The 17,099-nt window shown below is 40.9% G+C and overlaps 2 protein-coding genes across 3 annotated transcripts in view; one reads left to right on the top strand and one right to left on the bottom strand.

Moving 5' to 3' along the window:
* Positions 1–136: 136 nt before the first annotated feature.
* On the top strand, positions 137–11,751 carry LOC137175918 (DENN domain-containing protein 11-like). The gene is made up of 9 exons (XM_067581857.1): positions 137–736; positions 3,110–3,209; positions 3,565–3,723; positions 6,953–7,109; positions 7,295–7,433; positions 7,694–7,825; positions 7,951–8,101; positions 8,810–8,878; positions 9,326–11,751. The coding sequence occupies exons 1-9, from the start codon at positions 382–384 to the stop codon at positions 9,519–9,521; spliced, it is 1,458 nt and encodes a 485-aa protein (XP_067437958.1). The 5' UTR covers positions 137–381; the 3' UTR covers positions 9,522–11,751.
* LOC137175917 (FYVE, RhoGEF and PH domain-containing protein 4-like) overlaps positions 11,672–17,099 on the bottom strand; it is an 18,500-nt gene continuing 13,072 nt past the window's right edge. For both annotated transcript variants that reach the window (XM_067581856.1, XM_067581855.1), the window contains exons 4-16: positions 16,587–17,070; positions 16,037–16,182; positions 15,569–15,725; positions 15,346–15,484; positions 15,076–15,134; positions 14,541–14,684; positions 14,179–14,351; positions 13,444–13,474; positions 13,250–13,333; positions 13,037–13,162; positions 12,795–12,938; positions 12,554–12,694; positions 11,672–12,202 (exon numbers count right to left, since the gene is read on the bottom strand). In XM_067581856.1, coding sequence (XP_067437957.1) covers positions 11,891–12,202; positions 12,554–12,694; positions 12,795–12,938; positions 13,037–13,162; positions 13,250–13,333; positions 13,444–13,474; positions 14,179–14,351; positions 14,541–14,684; positions 15,076–15,134; positions 15,346–15,484; positions 15,569–15,725; positions 16,037–16,182; positions 16,587–17,070 — 2,140 coding nt within the window. In that variant the 3' untranslated portion in view covers positions 11,672–11,890. The remainder of the gene's footprint in view (positions 12,203–12,553; positions 12,695–12,794; positions 12,939–13,036; positions 13,163–13,249; positions 13,334–13,443; positions 13,475–14,178; positions 14,352–14,540; positions 14,685–15,075; positions 15,135–15,345; positions 15,485–15,568; positions 15,726–16,036; positions 16,183–16,586; positions 17,071–17,099) is intronic.

The raw sequence follows: 17,099 nt of genomic DNA, 5'->3' as shown, positions 1-17,099 counted from the left end.
TGGAAAGTGCGGCTGGTGAAAAGAAGACGGGATGCGTTCAAGAAGCAAAAGGCGAATTCACGTTCCCAACTGTTCGTTAGCTGTTGTTGCTGAAGCGCGATCTGACAGTACGGGTGAAACTGTTGTGAATGCAGCTCTTATTAGACGAAGGAGTTGCCCTCTCTGAACAGCATCACATTTATGATCCCCTCACACTAGAAAGATTTTAAAGCTCGTTGTGCATGTTGCTACGCTTGATGTTACTTTGATGCAAAATACAACCGTTGTGAATAATTTAACTTGACGATGCGGGAGTCGCTCTGAGCTGTAATTATCCACGGATGGACCTGGTGGTGCCTGTCGGCTGAGACATCGTTCACAATCCTCGTTGAAACTGACAGGATGGTGGAGCGGTCGGACCGAGCCCCTCTGCTGGACTGGGAGGAGATTCCGTCCGCGGAGAAGGACCGACTGTCGAGCCCCTCCAACAGCCGTGCCTTATCCGGATCCTCCTCGCCTGGGTTTGGGTGGAGCAGCGGTCCGGGGGGTCCCACTCCCAGCGCAGACGGCTGCAGCGCCCCACCCGCGACCTCCAGCACCCCGGCGGCGGGCACGGATGAAGCGCTGCACCCCGACAAGGGGGAGCGTCCCTCGGATTCAGGACCGAGGGAGGTGCCGCTGGAGGACAGGATGGTGAAATGGGAGGAAAAAGACCAGATTGTGTCGGTCTTTGTGGTCACATTCAACACCAGATCAGGTGGGACATAAAAATATGCAACACGGAATCATCATTGGCATATTTCATAAAATACAAAAGATTTTCAGAAAATTGTAATGGATGTGATGTTTGTAGACGGGGAAAGGAAAAATAGATGAAGCCTGCATCGCCTAATGCAACCAATTCCTGTGTCTGCAGAAACCTTCTCAGATACAGGTGTGGCTCTGACCTGGCCTTGAAGTTTAGAGGAATAATTAAAAGCAATGACCATCTTCTGTAGCCTAACTATAGAACAGACATGTCAAAATGTCAGGATGAATTCAGTGATGGGAATCAATCACCTGCAGAGTGGGTCTATTCATTATTAAAGAGGGCCAATGTTGAAGACAGGATGAGCCTGTCAAGTGACCTACCTTTTAATTCAAGCATTCAATGTCTAAGAATTATAGAGAAAACCTGATTTGATTGTGATACAAGAAATTCCCCACAGGGTGGATCAGGGCCACTTTATGGTTTTGCAGCACTCAGATTGACAGGAGAATAGTGAACATGGTATAACAGTGCTTCCTTTGATATTTGCTCAGTGGAAAGGTTTCTGATATTGTCGTTAGCACCCCACCACCGCCATGTCTCACAGTCTGATGGGTTCTCAATTTGAAGCCAATAAATAAGACCCCATGTAGATTAGCTGGATCAGTTCCCTGGTTTGTACAGTCAATACTGTTCCCTTGTTACCCTTTCAGTCTACTAATGAGCTGAGCTGATGCCAGGTGTTGTAATTAGTGCTGGAATTCACAGGTTAATAATAAGACACTATGATACATTGCTCACTAAATGATTGCATCCATATCTGTGTACCTGAAGAAGAAAACAGTGACATTTATATAATTTGTGCACTAAAATATGAGGGATGAACACATCTCTGCCTCAGTAGTACAACAAAACATACAGTATTATCACAATTGTGCCAGTGCATTGGTGAATTATCACAAAAGATTTTCGATATTGCAGTATCAAATATTTGTTTGAGCTCCACTCCTGCTCACTTAAAGGAGCAATCCACCCAAAACCTAAAAAAACAAACAAACAAACAGGTTTTGCTGATGTACTTTGCACTCCTGGATCCATCCTGTGTTTTTAGGGTGTTATTCTGGCAGAACATGTGTTACTTCCAAGTTTGTTTGGGGTTTTTTTGGAGGGGGGGTTACTGTTTTTAATTAGAGAGTGCGGTGGAGAGCTGACAGGAAATGAGGGAAGAGAAAGAGGGGGGAAGACATGCAAAAAAGTAGGGCTGCCTGCAACAAATGAGTATTTCCATTATCGATTATTTTCACAGTTAATCAATCAGTTGTTTGGTCCATAAAATGTCAGAAAATGGTGAAAAATATCGATCGCTGTTTCCCAGAGCCCAAGGTGACATCTTCAAATGTTTTGTTTTGTCCACAACCAAAAGATATTCAGTTTACTAACATAGAAGACTAAAGAAACCAGAAAATATTATTTAGAGGAAAAGCTGTAATCAGAGAATTTGCACATTTCTTTCTTTTAAAAAACGACTCAAAGCAATCAATCAATTATCAAAATAGTTGGTGATCAATTTAGTAATTGGATACTAATAGATTTATCAACTAATCGTTGCAGCTCTAGAAAAAAACGTCCAAAGTATGACTCCAAAGTCACTGGGACATGACTGATGGTTCCATATTAAGATAACAAATGACACTTAAAAATGATCTTGAAAACCTTTAGCTGATACTGAACATTTAGAGGATTAATTGAAATAAGATTATGATGAATTTTAGTATTGCACTTATAATAAGGCTGACAGGAAGTCCAGTACTAAGAGCTACATGACACATCAAATCAAAGCGTTCTGATTTTGTGCTTAGGAAAACTATTGTACCTCAGCTAGTGGTGACTTTTTAATAATGGTCTGTCTGCACAAGAAATAGTTTAGAAATGTACTTAGCACCGCATGATACTTGAAGCTAAATACTTGAAGTCAATAACAGCTGTCAAAGTAGCAATAGAGCATCTTTGGTGTTCAGCTGCAGGTGTCTCTTGAGTCTCAGTGGATGATACCGATCTGCGGCCTCAGTCTGACGCCCCATCAGCACACATTTTTGATACTGATACATGTGAAACAGCTAATGATTAGATTGAAAACCGCACTGGCTGAGTCACCTTCTCCGTTTCTCTGCTCCTATCAGACCATATTTGCTCAGCTGCCGCTCAAGCGTCAGCGTTCAACTGACATATAAATGAATTCCAAGGAATCCAGTTGGGCTGTGTCGCTGTGGTTTGGTGAACATGAAATGAAAGGGTGATAACATATTTACGATCTGCTCCTGCATCGGCGTGTGTGTCTGCGTGCCTTTAAATATTATCTCTCTGTTGTGTGGGTGTATATAGGCAACATGCTGGAGTGGTGTCTGCCCAAAGACATGGACTTGGAGGGAGTCGAGTTCAAAGCCATTGCCAGCGGCTCCCACCGAGTAACCACAGACTTCATGTAAGTGTGTAATGCATGCATGATCAGTGTGAGTGTGTGAAACATTCAGCAAGATCAGGAGAGGCTGCTCTGTCTCCTCTGTTGGTTTCCAGTTATGTGAATCAATAGCCAAGTTAATAATGAATAAAGTATTTGCACAGCAGAGGAATTTGCTCACATTCTCTCTAAATTAGGATACAAACAAAGGAAGGAAAGTAATTTTGAATATTAGGATGCGGCCCCATGTCTTCCTTCTGGCAAGACAGAACAACAGAAAGTGTTGCCCTGGCAAAAAAAAAAAAAAAAAAAGCACAGCCATCTGGCAGTGCCTTTGCTTTCATGACTCATGGCTTCGTCTGTCTCCCTCCATCCTCAGCTACTTCCGGAAGGGCTGCTACTTTGGCCTCGCCTGCTTTGCCAACATGCCGGTGGAGAGCACGGTGGAGAGGGGGGCGAGGATGAAGTCGGTAGGGATCCTATCTCCGTCTTACACCTTGCTCTACCGCTACATGAGCTTCCTGGAGCACCAGGTCAGGTAAGAGGAGCGAGAACTGGAGCTGAAGTACTACAGTCACCAAGCCAATTAAGGCTACAACTAATCAATATTTTCATTACTATTTAATCTCAATTATTTTTTGATAGATCAGTTTAGTTGTTTAGTCTATAAAATGTTACAAAATACTGAAAATGGCCATCAAATGCCTTCAAATTGCTTGTTTTGTTTGACCAACAGTCCAAAACCCAACAATATTCAGTTGGCAAAATCTCACCACAAGATCCATTTAGTAGCTGTTGGTACGTATCACATGATCTTTCTCAGCACATGGACTTGTCATGGAATTGTAGATGTTCAAATTTCCATTTCCAGAGGGACTTATCATCTATGTTGGCTTAGAAGTTAGAGTCAGAGATACTCAGTTCACAACAATATAAAACAAAAGAAGCTGGAACCAGCATTTTTGCTGGATAATTAACTTAAATTGATTAAGTAATTACCAAAATCACTTGATTGTCAATGTAAGTTTTCACTTTGTAGAAAGATGAATCAACTAATCGTCTCTGCACTGCTCATAATTAGGTGGGGTTACTGGCCAAAAAAAACCCTCCACATAATATACAGCAATTTGTTTTTCTTTACTAGATTCCCTCTTCATGTGCAGAACTAGGATACTAAGAATGTTTGAGGTGTCCATTAGACATGATGGCCAAACAAGAAGACAAGAAGTCCTTCATAGTTAAAACATTTTCAGATATGTCAAAAACAACTTCAGCAGTAAAACCTAGTTACATTCACATGTTAACTTGTTAACAGGGGAGTAAAATAGACATTTTGGCTAAGCCCTGTTCCAAACACAGAGACTGAAACAAATTTTAACAGAACAAAGAGTCCACTGGAATGTTAGCAGCTCTGTGATCAATCAATCAATCAAACTTTATTTGTATAGCACCTTTCATACAGGTTAGTGCAGTTCAAAGTGCTTCACAGATGCCTGACAAGCAGATAAGACAGAAAAAGTGTAGACAGTAAAAACAACAAAAAAGACCCCCCCCCCCCCCCCCCCCCCCTAAAAAAACAAAACAAGTTGAGAGCAATGCATGCGAGAAAATAAAAATGATGAAAATTAATACTATAAAATAGATTTAAAAGCTATTATAACATTAACAATAAAAGTGATGCTGTACTTGAGCTAAATGCTAACGTCAGCATGCTAACATGCTCACAATAACAATGCTAACAAGTTAAGCAAGTATAATGTTTAGCATGCTCACCATCTTAGTATGCTAACCATTGTTCATTAGTTAATACTACTGGAGCAGATGGGAATATCAGTAGTTTATTAAACCAAAGAATTGGACAAACTGAAAGTGGCATTTATCCTCCGGGAACCATAAGTGTCTGTACAAAATTTCATGGCAAGCCATCAAATACATTGCTAGCATATTTAAAAATGTTTGATGATTTTGGTTGACTCTTTGCTGACTCTTACTATACTTGGTAGTCTTTTCAAACAAACCACATTTGTGAGTGTGTAAGGAAGAAATCTAAAATATGTAAAAAGCTTTTTATATGTTTGTTGATTTATAATGTTTGGGCTGCAAAGTAAGTTGTATCAGAGAAAAGCATGCACAACATAGCTCTCTAACACACCATTAGCTGTTTGCACTTCCATCTTTTAATGACATCAAGCTCTGTTTGTTTTTTGTTTGTTTTTTTAATTTTTTCATTTGGATACATTGTAAGTTGCTTTGGACAAAAGTATGAATGTAATGAAAAATGAATGTAATGTAATTAGTTCATAGGTGAGTTCACACATGGCCTCTAGGGGCTGCTAGTGGGGCTTTTTGTCTCATACTGGCCCAGTTCCTCTTCTTTCTTTTCCACTTTCACACTTTCCGTGTGACTCCTGTTTTCTCTGTCTCACACCCTCAGTCTTCTCCAGCAACACTACACTTCCATTAACCCTGTTAATAAATGCTGATGCAGACAGGCCCCTGTGCTGCAGTTTTCCATCCCAAGTTTTGTCACACTTCCTCGTCAGCGGCCCTTTGAACACAGCCCTCTCTATATTCTCTCCCTCCCTCCCTGTGTGTTCCCCCTCCACAGTTCCCACACTCTGGCCTCTCCTGGCCTCCAGTCATGCAGCGGTCATGCTCCTTTACTCATCATTGTCGTGTAGCTTGGTCCAGATTCCCCTTCTGCTGACTGCTATGGCGTTGTCGTCTGTGTCTTATAAAGAGCTCACTGTTGTTCATCAGGTGATAGGAATGTATAGATACTTTCCTTATTCTTTCTCTTCCTTCTTTTCTTTGTCTGTTATTTCTCTTCTCCTGGTACTTGCAGCTAGTGGAACTCAGCCAACTGAAGACACCACCTTGGGCTGTGGGAACTTTTGGATCAGCATTTTTCACTATTTTCTCACATTTTAAACAATTAATTGTAAAAAAAATAATCGATAGATTAATCAGTAATTAAAATAATAGTTAGTTGCAACCTTATTTAGATAGTATCCTAGTTCAAGGTAAAACTTTAACAACAAGCAAACCAGTTTCTGGCACATGGAAACCCACATATGCACTGGATTATTTTAGATATTCTTTTAGAATAAATAACAACAAAAAAACAGTCACATTTCTATTTCTATAGTAAGGATCCAGCTTTCTTGGTTGCATATTTTCTCCCTGACTGACATCCAGCCCTTGTATCGGTGCACATTGGTGGCCATTCAGTCTGTTGCTACTGAATGAGGGTTTCAAGGAGAGAGGCAAATTCATTTGTATTACAAAGAGCTGCAGCTGATTATTTGTTCCACAATATCTGCATAGATTAGTCAGTTGTTTTTCTCCATCTTAAGATCAAAATGGCTCTCTGTGATGAAGGAGTTCACCTGTCCTTTTGAATATTTATTTTGGTGAGAAATGACCAAATTAATCGATCAACAGAAAATTAATCTATTATTTTCGATAATGGTTTTAAGTAATTTTTTAAGATAAAATACAAAGATTCTTTGGTTCCAGCTCCATAAGTGTGAGTATTTTTTGGTTTCTTTTGTCCTCTGTGAGGACTGTAGACTGAAAATCTTTGGTTCGTGGACTATTCGATTGGGACAAAACAAGACATTTTAGGTTGCATCTTGGGCTTTGTGAAATGGTGATCAACATTTTTCACCGTTCACGTTTTATAGACCAAACAGAGAACATAATTTATAATGAAAATAATCATTAGTTGCAGCCCTAACTGGATGTCATTTTGTCCTCTTTCCCAGGCTCCAGCTTCAGTCCCCAGGCCACTACTCTCCCCTGGAGGCCTTTTATGAGGACAAGAGAGCACTTCTGCCCCCCAGTGGTGATGGTGTTGTTACTACATGTCCAGCCAACGCATGGGGAGCTGCAATCAACCACAGCATGCACCCTGAAATGAAGGTAGGAGAGACTTTTCAATTCTACTATTACTTTTTTTATACCTTTGGCCACTTAGGGTCAGATTTACAGAGCTTATTTGTTGATGTTTCAGTGCTACATGCTGCATCTTTAAAAATTGTGATGACAATTGGCAGCCCTGTACACCATATATGTTGCTCAGTAACCTTGTGTGCCTTTGTGTCCAGATCACCCACCCGGCCGGCTGTATGTCCCAGTTCATCCGCTTCTTTGGGGAGCAGATCATGGTGCTGTGGAAGCTGGCGCTACTCCGCAGACGCATTCTCATCTTCTCCCCTCCGCCTGTGGGTGTGGTCTGCTACAGAGGTGAGAAACATCTCAAAAAAAAAAAAAGGGTTTGAATCAGATCAACAGCTAATCTGACAGTCTCATTCTCATTGTGCGTATTTGTGTCTTTTACTAATTTATTACATGAGTCTGGCGATTGTACGTCAGTGTACATGCAGTTCCTTTCCATCACTGTTGGAGAGCCCACACGTCAAGCACACATTCACATCCTGTTTTGTGCTCTTTCTCTCCCACACTCATGCATCATTTTTCACCCTCCACCCCCTCTTCCCTCTCAGTGTACTGCTGCTGTTGCCTGGCAAACATCTCCATCCCCGGGGTCGGCGTGGCCGTGCCCGAGTTCCGCCCCTTCTTCTATGTTAATGTGGCCGATATCAGCGCCCTGGAGAATGAGCTCTCCTACGTAGCATGTAAGTGGATGCTTGAAACATGCTTAACATTTGTGATAAGCCCAGTGAAAGAGGGCGTAGTCAGGTTTAACATGCATACATTTTTCATGTATGACGAGTGATCCAGTGTGTGTTTCTATGTTTAGGCACTACCGAGAAGATCTTTGAGGAGAAGAAGGATCTGTATGATGTGTATGTAGACAATCAGAATGTAAAGACCTACAGAGACGGACTCAAGCCGCTGCTCCGCCTCAGCACTGCAGACAGGGAGAAATATCGCAAACTCACCGAGCAGAGGTAGGTGCAACAGGTCCACTGCTTCCACTATATACTTCTTACCAGAGTAAGAAATCAAGAAAACAACAGAGGAGGGATCCCTCTCCCAGGATAGACAGACGTGCAATAGATGTTGTGTGTACAGAATAGAGTAAGAAAGACAAATTACATAAATACAGCATTGAACAGGATAATAATATTACAATGGATTTATGATATATATGAAGAATGTGATGAAGAGGACGCCAAGCAGCTTCAAGGTGCCACAAGAGCAGAGTAGGACCTGAGCCACGTGTCCTCCAACACCGTGGAGACCTGGCAGGAGAACAGACTACACATGCACATCACACCATTCACATACACGGGAGAAGAGACAAGAAAAGAGCATCTCAGATATATGAACTATAAAATAAATCAACAAAGCCAATAAGAACACAAACACTTATTAATAAATTAAAGATCTCATCTTTTGCAAAACATGAAATGAGGTGCAAATGTGATCCAATAACCATTGGGAGTACAGCCTCACAGGGCTGCTAACATGGCTCTTGTTCTAAACTTAGCTAACTAGCTAAGCAAAGTAACTACAACACACTGCATATGTGCAAAATCTGAACTACCAAGTGTACAGTACATATCTCTAAATCACACATAGTGCACTCTATCCTGTAGGTTTCCAAAAGAACAGCTAGAAATAAAGTGTGTGTGTGTGTGTGTGTGTGTGTGTAGGCAGATGCTGCTGTACTCCCAGGAGGAGAATGGAGACTGTGTGTCCAGTGAAGAGGATCTTTTTATTCTGTAAGTACAAAATGACTCTTTTAAACCAGCCAGTGGAGTGTTAACTACTGATTAACCACTGTACACACAGCAGACACGACTTCATCCTTTTATGAGGATCGTGGGAAGAACAGATATCGCAGTGGCAGCTTAGGAACTTAAAATTGAATCCAAGAAGTAATGAGCCTGACAAAATCCCCATGACCCATCTCCTCCTCCTCTCACAGTCGCTCCAGTTATTACATCCCACAAACAGCAGATTTGTGATCATTTTTCTGAGCTCTCTTCATGTCATCACTGCTACTGCTCAGCATAGAGACATGAAATACAAACTGTGGGAGTTTATACAGGACAAGGAGAAATAAACAAGGCTGAAAGTCAACTTCATGGATAGACAATTTTTGTTGTAAGAAAATCTGCAACTTAAAGCAACTGAGTCACATTTCTTCTCAATTTTAACTTACCCAGGTTTTTCCTGGAGCAGAACAACAGGATTTTCCAGACCCTGAGTGAGGTGGCAGGGAGCCCTGATCCCACACTGACCCAGGAGAGTGTGAGGGCCATGGGCCTTGATCCTCATGGAGACAGGCTCTTCCTGCTCCACCTGCTGGAGATCTACGGCTACGACACCCTGCTGGTGTCAGAGCAGCTCTGCTGCAGCTGAGAGAGAACAGATGACTGGCTTTCCACCTTTCATCACTGCTGGTTTTAAAAGAGTTTTCTTGAGCCAGCTCTGAGTGCTGCACTACTGGCTTCTTGGAGTTCTATAGTCAGGAGTTATTTGAGCCTCCAGAAATATCTCTGGCATAACTTTTTTTTGTTGTATATCTCCCTGTGCTTCTGTGGTTCTGCTCACTCACAACCTGATTGGAAAAACAACATGTGGTCATTTCTTGTTGACGCAGCCTCTTGGAGATCAACTCACCCTTAAGATGGACACTTGGGTGACTTGATACAGCTGCAGTATTTTAACACTAAGCAGTCAGCTGTGTTTGAAGGCCACGGATGGCAGCACCAAATACAAGATGAAGATAACATAGAAGAAATACTTAAGTGGCCCGAACTGTACTTGGGCATCAAGTTGGATGAACAAAACAGAAGACTGGAAGTGTGAAAGTGAAAGAGAGGTAGCCTTCTTGTAAATAATCCTGTTGGTTTCTTTATGTACAGTGTGTCAGCGTGTGTGTGATATGGGGTACCAGTGTTGCTATCCTTGTATCAAGTGCTGGATTTAAACGTCCCATTTTAAGCCTCTATGTCCAAATCAGTACCTCCTTCCTTGAAAAAATATCATGTGATTACTCACAGGTCAAACGCATATGTCTGTACGCACTGCTGTTTAAGTGACACTTAATGCAACAAACGACCAGTTGATGGATTTTGCCCTATCGGTTTATTTCAATTTAATGTTAAGACTAATCATTTTTAGCCTGAGCTGAAACCAAATCCGATTTTCAAATGATGTCCAACAGGCAAAGGTGATGTTGAAATAGAGGAATGTTGCTCCCTGACTGTCACCTGGGCCTGCAGAGAAATAAGCTGTTACAAAGACTCAGAACTGTTTAGTCTTTTTTCCAGTTGTGTTTTCAGCACTAGCATCACGACAAAGACAGAGCTGCAGGAAGTGAGCTAACAACTCCAGTTGATTCTCTTAATTCATAGAAACTGAGTTGATTTTTTAAACAGCAAATACATCTGCAGAAAAAAAAAAAAACGCTTACGCTCTGTACATTTTTGAAGCACATCATAGCAACATATTTTAACTCCCTTAACAGCAAATGGAGCAGTTGTCTGGAACATCTTGTTGTTGATGCAGAGGGAAACACACAAGTGACAAAAGAAACTAAACTTTTGTTTGTTGTTTGTGTTTTTTGTTAATGGGAAAAGGATAGAATCATAAAGCTGCATTAATCAATTTTTGGCCACTAGAGGGCAATTAGCAAACATTAGGTTCTTAGGAACTTTTTTCTGAAAACAGCTGTCTGTTGATGTTGGAAAACAATGTTAACAAAGATAGTGAGATTGAACCATACAGTAAATGCCTCATAAAAACCAAAACAACTAGCTTAAAAGAGGCTAAAATGGTGCCATAAATTTGTCAAGAACAACCCTTTCATACAGCCATTTAAGTCAGTGTTACTATAAAAAAAAAAACTGATTAATGCAGCTTTGAGAAATTTTCTCCTTAAGTAAGACTGTCTAACTTTTCAGAAAGCAAACTTCTGTGAATCAGAAGTAGACACCAAGGTCAAAGTTTGGGGAAATTTCCTGAATTTAGACTGACCATCACTACATGCAGATAAATGTCAAATAAATGTGCTAAAAAAAAAAAAAAAAACCTAATATCCCATTGAGGTAACATCACTTCACGTCAACCATGGTGTTCACTTGCTTCTTGAAAAGGATGTTTGGTGCTTTGGTCATTCACTGGGCTTTGTGCCCGACACGTAAAAGATATGATACTCTAGACTTAAAGGTTATTGTTCTGTCATTTTCTATTTTACACTAATCATTCTTATCTATTTCATTTTTTAATTTATTATTTTTATTTAGAGTTTGTTGCTTAGCTGTAAATTATTTTGAGTGTAAATATTCAATTGCTGTATTATCATCTGTGAAGAAATGGGATCAGCTGAATGTGTTTTATAAGGCGATTATGATCCCATAAAGCCTCTGTGTATCACTGCAATAACGTGTTCGACCGTCCGCTGTAAGAAAACAACTGTAAGCACATTTTCACACCACATCACATAGCACCTTAGAAAACCTGTACAAAGCTGAAGAACATCTGTGTAGTACAAGGGATAGCCCGACTCATGTTAAAACACCTTCACTTTATTTATTTTACTGTAAACCATTTCAGAAATAAAGTGCGTTGCCACTTGTAAGGAAAACACAGTTCTCAGTTTTAATATTGCATATAAACAAGCTTTGTTTTCCTGAGCTTCACTTCTAGATTATTCATGTTTCTGGATGTGTGTACATACATCTATGCATATACATCTACTATCCATCAAGCTTAATAGACAACATTCAGGTGTGGTTTTCCTTGTTGCCGTTGACTACTAATTCCTTACCACTACCGACGCTTCGGTCACTGACATTAATGCCACATCTGGATCCATTGATGCTGTTGTCAGGGCCAGTCAGTGGGCATGTTGACATGATGCCTGTAACAGCTTTTAGAACAGCCAGCCAGCGCTGTTTAAAGTCCAACCCCTCGCAGGAGAACGTGTGGGTGGTTTTTGATTGGCTTAGACAGAAAGAGGACTGACCCTGGAGCTCCTGAGGAGAATCCTCCACACTGCAGCCCAGTAGAGGTATACTGGAAAGGGGCTTCACATCCTGGAGATGAATGAAAGTCACACAATTCAAAATCATGAGGACTTTTGTAAAAAAAACAAAACAAAACAAAAAAAAAACAGACTATTTTCATTCAGGTTCCTCTGTAGCCTTTGGCTAACTCAAACCTATTAGTGTAAGAAGTTGTATGCACAATGTGTTATCTTCCCCGCCCCATGTGATTGCATGATGGCTGTTGCTGATTGCTGTGTTGCCATGCAGTGGTAGGGACTGTGGCGACATCTGAGTCTGACAACATCATACGCATACCCAAACAACAGTGAAATACAAATAGAAGAGAGTATGTGGCATCATAATTTGAAGTTTGAAAATAAAATGCAATAGTCTGCTTACCTGTGAGGCAGTGTACAGGTAAAGGACTGGAGGCTCGGTCCTGGTAATAACAGACCACACCCGTTGCCAGGTCTTGGGGTTGTCACCATACTGCAGGAAGCCACTCATTACATTGTCACTGGACACTGGAGATGCTTCCAACTGGACAATACACACCAAAAAAATACAATACTGTTACTAAAGAATTTATCTTTTGAAATACTTTAGATCAATATTTTAGATAGATTTAATCAAGACTCACCTCCAGTATTCTCGTCTTCTTGCCCTCCACTCTCTCCCCTCTCTGTCCAGTCAGGATGGAGTAGCAGGCTTTACACACTTTGTTCAGCTTATTACCATCATACTCTAAAGCCACTTTGTTGTCTGAACACTTCCAACACACCACCTGGGGGAGCAGAGATACCATCACTCCTGAGTTGTCCTTGTTAGAGTTTGTCTGTGTTGTGTGTTCCGTACAAAGCTGCTGTGTACAGTTTGACTCACGCAGCCACAGGCTCGGCAGTGATGTCTTCTCCTGGTCAGCGCGTTGAAAGGCTCCTGGCATTTCATACACATGGTCACCTCGTTGTCTCTGATCCAGCGAGGGGCACGTCGGCCGAGTTCCTCTGTCTGTAAAGTACAGTTTGGATGTTTCATAGTCTTACTGTATTATTTGAAAAACTTAAAAATACACACAGCCCCAAAATAACTACTCACTGGTTCTTCCACGTTCGGCTCCTTTGAGGCCAACTTGAAGGTTTCATTTTTCTTCTGAAACACATCAATGGCTTCTTGAATCACCTGGAGAGAAAACTTGCTTTAGAAAACTCAACTGACACTATTAAATATTTTCCTAATTCATGTAACATTTCATGTTGCAAAAAAAACATTTAATACAAACACCCTGGTACCTTTATCCACTCGTCTCTGTCTTGTTCAGAGCTGGAAAAAAAGCAACAAATCAAAGAATTATATTTAAATGGATGTGACATGTTATGAACTTAAATGTTTAATTAATAACACAAGATGGTTCTGCACATAGGCTACAATAGGTTTAAAATACAGATACATTCACAGTTTCAGTAAGTGTAGAAATTATCTCACAATTCTTGGATGTGCACCTGGATCTACACCGAAAACTGACTTCAGTGAAGTTTAGGAAGTTAGGCCACAGACCAAGTAAAGACAGTGAAAAATATATTTTCCCAGTTCAAATCTTCAATTTGTTAATTATTCATTTATCTCGTGTTACATGCTAAACATATTATAAAAATCGTTATTTGAGTACTTTTATATAAAATCCCCCTACTCATCTTGAATTCAGGAATGGTTATATAAATCCAATTATCCAATTTTTCTGTACCTCTCTACAGCTCTGTATTGGGCTGCATTCGTTAAACCATGCCCATCAAATCACATCTCTAGGATGTGATTTAAATCATTCTTTATAACTAAACCCCACGTACATATTGAGTATCACTCGGAAATGCGTCACAAGACTGAAGATTTTATTATTTCATTTTTCAATTATATTTTTGAAATATTCTGCTAGTAACCAGGACTGTAAACATAATCTTGGCAAAGGTGAAGGAAAGTCACGCAGCTCAGCTGGCATGATACAGCAGACATATACCACACACACACACCTGGCCTGCAGCTCAAGGGTCTTCTCCTTTCCAGACACCTGGAAGGTGTGTAGGTGGTCTTCATTGGTGGTCTGCTGCACCTGCATGCCATCCACTCCAATCCTGCACCGGACCGTAAAACGTTGCCCTACCAGGCTGAACTTAGGACTGCAGCACAGCAGAAAGTTGTTGAACTGTGGAGAACAAATATACATGAAAATTGACATGATTCTCTTTATGACCAGTAATTCATATTTGATTTAAATTTTAAGGCACTCTTAAATAAAAAAAGCTTTTAAAATGTTTTATTCATTGTCTCAGCAAAAATGCCCCAAGATGTAGTGTGTCTGCATCTTTTCCTTCATACAAATCAATGGTCTAACCAGGAAGAGGTGCCTCTCCATGGCAGATGTGTTCCTAGCAGCGAGCTTGAGCAGACGCCCCTCTCTGAGAAACTCGTTGGTCGGGTTAACCACTTCCTCCTCTCCAACCATCTCATAAATCTCCAGCAGCCGTTTCAGGCTCTCCTACAGAGAAAGAAAGATACAGTAGATAAAAACTGATCTGTATGGAGTCAATCATAGCTGTATATGGCAATTTATGTTCCCACAGAAAAATACAGGCACATAAACTGTATTAAATTTTATTTGGATTTATTATTACAATGACAAAGATGCAAATTTTTTTGCCATATTAAATCATTTGACCATAGTTTTAATCCCAACTGTGCAGCTGTAACATTCCAAATGATACAATCCATCAAAAGCAAAATACCAGAATTGTTAAAAAAAAAACAAAAAAACAGTATTGTCAAAACAGATCAGTTTTGACAATACAATACAATTTATGTGTTTTGTGATGATGGTGAAATCTTACTTAGAACAATGGTAAGTGATGTGGTATGTTATGGTAACGTACAGCTTTGTGGATGGCGCTGTTTGAGTGGGTGGCAGCCATGGAAATTGTCTGCAAGGATCCTGTGGGAGGAGACACAGCATGAGGTTCACACTGTTCATTACAGATTTAATGAGCTTTCACAGACAGGCAGGCACTTTATGAGGGAGAGAGGTACCATCAAAGTCTGACACAAGAGACTCAGAGCAAGGATATTGGTAGATAGAGATAAAGACCCCGACAGTCCATCTGATCTGAGACAGCTGATATTCTTGATCTGTATGGTATACTCACTTTGAGCCAGCTCATAGTCTGGGTTATCCTTGGGCAGTTTCTTCAGGTAATCCCTGAGTAGCATCTCATAACGAGGCACCCTCTGGACCGGTTCCAACATGTGATGCTGCAGAGTCAGGCTGCCACACACCTCCTGACTCTAAAAAACAGGACAATACATACATAACATCCTGCCCAGACTCAAGTATAAGAACTGATCTATACCCTGCTGGATATGTCTTACCTCTATGTCCTGGATGATGTTTCTGAAGGCAGAAGAGCGCTCAGTCCACGTCCTCACCAGCTCCATGGCCTGGTCGAAGTTCCTGACGTAGTCGGCATACATCCTCAGGAAGGGAGCATGTGGCAGCAGAACATTACCCAGGCCTGGACTCTCACACCTGGATTTGGTGGGATTTGAGGGCAGGTCAAGGATCTAAATAGTTGCTGTCCATAAGTCTTTGGATAATGAAATGTTTCTGTTGTCGGCTCGTTACTCCAGCACAATGGCTTTAAAATGAAACAATGACTATGAGTGTAAAGTGCTGACTTTCAGCTTTAATTATCCTGTCACATTAACAATGCAAGAAGTTTAGATTCTTGTTATACACAGTAAAAGCAGGTTGATTTTCATACAACAAATATAACAACGGTGTAATGGAGAGTGTAACATGAATTCAATGTTGTCTTTATTTGTGGTGTGAACACCCACCAGTGGCTGATGCAGTTCTCCAGGTCAGGTAGCAGGAACTGGCTGTGGAAGGAGTAGATGGAGGAAGTGTTGGAGAAGATATTTCTTATCACCTCAGGAGGAAATGATCCTCGACCTGCCTCTTCTGTTAGGCGTAAGCAGAACACCTGTGGTGGGAGTTAGTGGGGCAGGACATGCTTATTAATTTTACAGATACTGAACTTTTACACAAGAAATGTTCTATCAAGAACAATAAGTATCTACCAGTGCAACAACAGAATTATCTAATAAAGAAACAAGTGTCTCACATTTCTAGAAACAATGTCAAAATCATTTTATTACAATGGAAAAAAAAGAAGGGAGGTAAAGGACATCCCTGCCATGTGCCCGATATCAACAAGAACTATGCTAACCTGAAGGGGCATAGCATAGCTGTATCTAACAATAAAAATTGTAAATCCACATCTTTCCAAACAATTGAAAAATAAGCCCCACTTTATTTTATTACGGACTTTTTAGCATCAAATGTATTTTTATTGTCATTGAGCCACAAACAGATTAGACCACTGACCTGGTCTAGAAGGTGGAGACGAGCCACGTAAGCTCTCTCTGTCTGCAGGAGTTCATTGGCTATCTTGAACAATTTCTGCTCTGTGGTCTCTTCCTCTTTTGGTTCACCTCCTCCACTCTCCCTCCTCTTCTCCTCCTCCTCACTTTGTTCACCTTTAGACTCCTTGTGAACCTTCTCGTCCTCTGGGGTTGCCTCAGTCCATTGGCAGGAAAACTTGGAGTCAAATCCTGCAGGTATCTTGCCTTCTTCCATTTTGTCATCAAACCCCTTCACAGTTACTACTGCACATTCTTTCCCCAGCATTATGCCACTCATTTGTTCTGGGGAGTGTTCTTTGCCATTGCTGGATAGATGGGAAACTGCTTCACTTGTGGTATGGTTGAGTCTATGGTTAGCTGGTGCTTTGATGGTGATGGCAGGCCCACAGCAGTTGGGTGATTGCAGCGGTTTCAATGGTGAGCGTTCAGGTTTTTCAAAGGGATTTCTGGAGAAACAAAGTGTATTTGTCACTAG

Source organism: Thunnus thynnus, chromosome 23, assembly GCF_963924715.1.
Source record: "Thunnus thynnus chromosome 23, fThuThy2.1, whole genome shotgun sequence".
NCBI lineage: Eukaryota > Metazoa > Chordata > Actinopteri > Scombriformes > Scombridae > Thunnus > Thunnus thynnus.
The sequence above is the reverse complement of the archived record's forward strand: the minus strand, read 5'-3'. Positions and strand labels throughout refer to the sequence as shown.